Below are 5374 nucleotides of genomic sequence, written 5' to 3' on the forward strand. Positions count from 1 at the left end.
TATGTTTTTAACTTAAGAAATGGCTTATAAATTTCACTCTTTACAACATCAGCCATATCCATTTGATTAATTATGAATTGTGCATTTTTTTTGTTGTGAAAATCAAGTTCTGTGTCATTACCATAAACACAAAAGTCATATATTCTCCGTTAAAAAAGATGCAATTACTGAAAATGCTGGTCTTCTTGTTTTATTTTGTTTCTTATATTGGTCTTTTCTTACCAGTCACTGAAGATTTTGCTTGCCCCTTCTGCTTGGTAAAATGTCGAAGCTACAAGGTAAATTTTGATGCAAAGTTCCATTTGCGTTGTATTTATTCAAATCTCACATTGCCACTATTGGCTGGTGGATCATTTCACCTGCTACAGTTAGGTAAAACCAAACATTTTATTCTCACTGCACCACTAATGTCTTGATGTTCTTTGTGATGAAATTTGGATTGTGTTTGCTTTCTGCACGACCTTTCTATTTTTTGGGGAACAATCTTTGTGCCCACTTTCTTAGGGAAAATCTCTAATGTTGTGATTCTGGTGGTACTAGGGTTTGGGGTGTCACTTGAACTCATCACATGACCTATTCCACTTTGAGTTTTGGGTTGGTAAACCTCCAAAATTTCCATCACTAAATCTTATTTGCTTGTTGTCATACTTTGATGGTAATTTGTTCATTATGCTCAAACAGATATCTGAAGAATGCCAGGCTGTTAATGTTAGTCTGAAGACTGATGTCTGGAGAACCGAGGTAAATTAGAGATCTAGAACTTCCAAGTTAGCTGTTTGAACCGAGTGTTCTAAGTTATATGGCTTGATTTCATGGAATGAATTTTGTAGGAGAGTATTATCTCGTGAGTGTGAGGTTCGTGTTTGAAGGGGAGCCTTGGCGCAGTGGTAAAGCTGCTGCCTTGTGACCATGAGGTCACGGGTTTGAGTCCTGGATACAGCCTCTTGTAGAAATGTAGGGAAAGGCTGCGAACGATAGACCCAAAGTGGTCGGACCCGGACCCTGCGCAAGCGGGAGCTACATGCACCGGGCTGCCCTTTAGTGTGAGGTTGGTGTTTGGGGTATTGTTTGTGGGTTGGGCTAGGTCTTGGGCTGGAAGCGCTAGGCGCAGCTGCGCAAGGATAGGAGGAGAGAGGGTGGTGCAGAGAGCACCCCTAATGGAGCACCATTCATTTAGATAATCCTTGTATCTAGGATTCCTAACGAGTACAACTAATTTGAATAAAACTCTAGGATTCCTAACAAGTACAACTAATTTGAATAAATAATCCTGACTAACCGAGCCAAAAAATTAGCTTGGGTGGACTCATTGAATCAATATGACTTGGGGTATAACTAATTTGAATAAAAAGAGTTAATCCTGACTAATCGAGGGACTAACCGCACCAAACAATTAGCTTGGGTGGATTGACTGAATCAATATGACTCGTGTAAGTCAGACTCTAGCACCGAGACCAGCTGTGGTGTATCCGTCTTGTGACCTTTGCTGGCGCTCCATTGATAAGCGATAGCTTATTCCCCACATAACAAGAATATCCCTTGGTTTTCTGCTAATTAAATTCCCAGTTTTGTTCTTAGCTTTTCATCCTACTTTCTTGTATGCAAAGGCCATGAGCTGCACATATTATGCCTCTTGGTGATGATCAACCCATGCTTTCTGCAAAATTCTTTGACGAATGTGCAGGATACCTCGCAGAATCTGTTTTGCATAAGTTTTACGTGCTTGGCATAGTAAATCCATGAATCATTAGTAATTGATTTAAATTGAAGCATTTTGTTTCTAATATTTGGAACTAATAATCCCAGTTATTTTCAGCTTGTGGCTGAGGGAGTTGATCCAAGACATCAAACATTTTCCTACTCGTAAGCTATTCATCACTTTGCAAGGTGCTACTGCTATGTTCTCTGTTTGATTTTCCAAACTGTGTTGCATCAGCTCAAGGTTTAAGAAGCGTAGAAGGTTGGGAATGTTGGGAACCACAGCTGAGAAAATAAGCCATGTACATCCACATATCATGGATTCAGATTCACCTGAAGACGCCCAGGCAGTGTCTGAAGATGACTTTGTGCAGAGGGAGGAAGATGGTACATTCTTATCTTGTGATTTCCTTTTCCTTTTTTGTTAGTCAACCAAATATTTTTCTTGACTTATTCATACAGTTTGGCAAACAAGTAAAATTTCCGCTGAATTTGGATTTTTGGTAATTTAGAATGAGCTAGTTCTTTTTTGTTTCATGCACACAGAATTTCAGCATTGAGAAGTTCTGCATGCTGTTTTGAATATAACACACCCGAAACATTTAGATCCTTACCTTAGGTGAAGATTATTGCAACTTTCTTCTGTTATATCTGAATATTACAAACATGATAAGTTGTTTCCTGCGAAACAGATTACGGCAGCAAATGTTTATTTCTTACATGTGCTCATATCCCATTTCCGTTGTCTAAAATTTCCAGATATTTCTGCACCATGTGCTTCTGTTGATCCTGCTCAATCATTACATGGTAGCAATCTTTCACCACCCACAGTACTACAGTTTGGGAAGACAAGGAAACTATCTGCGGAGCGAGCTGATCCCAGAAAGTAGCCCTTCTGTTTACATTGCCGTTATCACATTATGCATTGTAAGATTTAAAATGTTAAGTTAAACTAACTGTTTTATTTTGTATACTGTCTGGCAGCCGGCAACTCCTGCAGAAATGTCAGTTTTTCCATTCTCACAGGGCACAGGTGTGTGGAAAATAAAAACCCTCTCATTGTATTGTTCTATGTTCTTTAAACTTTATTGTTCTATTTCTGTTGCCTGTTTGCATAGTTGATAGTTCCATAATTCTTGTTTAGCCTTAGGATTTTGTATCCACATTTTGTTTTCTGGGTGCCTGGTCTTTAGTTATTTTGTACGGGGGAATAATCAGTTCAACCTCTAACTTAGCATTTGAATTTGATGCTGATTTATAGCCGAGGTCTAAAATGTTAGGTTCTTTCTCCTCAGAGGTTGGTGTGTAGTAATACTCTTCTCCATTCACGATTAGCTTCTCTTGAAATAAAATATGGTGATCTGGAAGAGCTTGCGTGTTTATTTTACACAAATACCAGACTGCCAGTCTTGCTAGCGTGATGTCTGGTTTGAGTGTCAGACTATATGGTTGGGCTTGGCTGTACGTCAGTCTTCGTTGTCTTGCTTTTAATGCAGATGCTCATCGTTTGGTTATTGCACTGCCCCTAATTATATTTTGTTTATTGGATTTTACGTATTATATACTATTTATTTGTTATTATGACCTTGGACTTTGGATTATCTACAGTTTATTTTTCTACATTTGAAATCTAGCTTGACTGCATTTACTACGTTTCTTTTTTCTTTGACCCGAATTCACTACGTTTCTTGTAGCCAATGGCACTGGAACAAGTTTTCTCGGACCGTGATAGTGAAGATGAAGTTGATGATGACATCGCCGATTTTGAAGATAAACGGGTCAGATACAGTCATATTTTTTTCATCGTCTTTGTTCGGAAACATAAAATTTATATTCATGCTGTTGCCTGCACGTGAGCTCAAGTCAGTCTCTGTCTAAAAATTTATTTCTACTATTCCCCCTTTTAAGTTATTACATTTCTGTGTTGCAGATGCTTGAGGATTTTGTTGACGTCACAGACCATGAGAAACTTATTATGCATATGTGGAATTCATTTGTTCGGAAACAAAGGTCAGGACTATTTTTGCGTTCTTCCTTAATTGGAAATCTCTTTTTTATGATTTTAGTTGTTGTGAAATTTTGGATATGAAAATTCTTCGAGTACCAAGTCCTCATCATTTTATATTGTTTTAAAAGGTGTTTTGTGATGCGTTAAGCTGGGGGTGTTTCCAGTGAGAAGGGGGTACCATTTTGTCTTCGTCTTGCACAGAATGCATTGTTCTCCAGTCATTCTCATTTTGATGATTGTCGGAAGGCTGTTTGTTGCGTGTTGGGCATGGGTTATTTCTATATATGCTTCTTTTTTGAACTTTTTCATACGACATGATACTCCATTGAAAGTTTTCATTCCGTTTTTTCTGTTGTTGCCTTCAGAACAAAATATGTTCGTTTGAGTTTGATTCGACTATGTGTATCCACCATCTATGATATTTTTTCCTGCAGAGGATATCACAACTTTGTTTTGACAAGTTGTGTTCATCCTATGCGGTACAAATTTTGGTCTAGTGATACCCACGGAACCCTCGATGTCCATTTCTCGTACTGAATTGCTAAATTACAGGGTGCTAGCTGATGGTCATATTCCTTGGGCCTGTGAGGCATTCTCCCGGCTTCATGGAAAACATCTTGTACAGAATCCTCCTCTACTATGGTAAGTTGCTGAGCTATAGTTCTATCGATGTCAACTACTCCCTCTGTCCGGTAATATAAGTGTTTTTGACACTACACTACACTAGCGTCGAAAAACACTCTTATATTTTGGGACGGAGGGAGTAGTATCTGCTTGTGATCATCTGTAACGCCTAGCAAGGCACCTTTTTGTTTGGTGTTTATTTGACTTGCAATTTCTCGCTGGGTGAACAGGAGCTGGCGTTTCCTTATGATTAAACTCTGGAACCACAGTCTATTAGATGCCCGCACCATGAATGTCTGCGGCACAATTCTTCAAGGCTACCAAAATGAAAGCTCGGACCCCAAGAAAATGTGAGTCGAGCATAGTGCGTTCATTATAATTTAAATCAAGTGGGTGTTTGGAGAAGGCCTTAGGAGCAGGTTAAAGAGAGGTGAAAGCTGCACCTGAGGCCATGGAGGACTATTCTCGATTCTATTTACCGAACGGATTGTTGTTGTTGTTGTGTTTACATGGATTGTTGTTGTTCGTCATGTTCTGTTCCATGGATAAGCGTCTTTAGTGTCGCAGAACTTGCCGTATGGTCTGCAAACTTGAATCAGTGTTCCTTGCTGCAATAAAACCTATCTAAAATTATATCTTGTGTAAGCGTGTGCAAAATTATCATGCCGTTTAGAAATCACAGAGACTAGCACGGGAAGGTCCTGACTTGGTGTCATAGAAAGGAAACATCATGATTATCAGGACGGGGGACGAGAAGTAGCATCATTACGCACATCTATAAGAGCATCTCCATCCAACCAAGGCACTCTTCATATGTCTGAGCGGACAGCCCGGACAGGAAAGAGGAAAAAAAAGCCTAACCAATCGAGATTCTGAAAACCTTCCTCTTTGTCCGGACACAGTTCATATGTGAGGAGGAAATGGGGGTGTCCGAATGTGACCATACAACATATACATCAGATCCGGCTAGAAATCAATATGTGAGGAGGAAATGGGGATGTCCGAATGTGACCATATAACCCGTACATCAAATCCGGCCCACTC

At 39.5% G+C, this 5374-nt stretch overlaps 1 protein-coding gene across 1 annotated transcript; it reads left to right on the forward strand.

The window, feature by feature from the left end:
* Positions 1-225: 225 nt before the first annotated feature.
* Positions 226-4963, forward strand: LOC606372 (polycomb group protein EMF2B; the record flags this gene model as incomplete). Its single annotated transcript, XM_044590630.1, is given in 11 exon segments — positions 226-278; positions 541-594; positions 682-741; positions 1817-1863; positions 1937-2085; positions 2458-2584; positions 2683-2731; positions 3393-3476; positions 3629-3708; positions 4259-4348; positions 4561-4963. Coding segments are annotated over 11 exon segments (917 nt in total), but the record flags the coding sequence as incomplete, so codon positions are not given.
* Between the last annotated feature and the right edge of the window lie 411 nt (positions 4964-5374).

Source organism: Triticum aestivum, unplaced genomic scaffold (genome assembly GCF_018294505.1).
Source record: "Triticum aestivum cultivar Chinese Spring unplaced genomic scaffold, IWGSC CS RefSeq v2.1 scaffold16886, whole genome shotgun sequence".
Classification (NCBI taxonomy): domain Eukaryota; kingdom Viridiplantae; phylum Streptophyta; class Magnoliopsida; order Poales; family Poaceae; genus Triticum; species Triticum aestivum.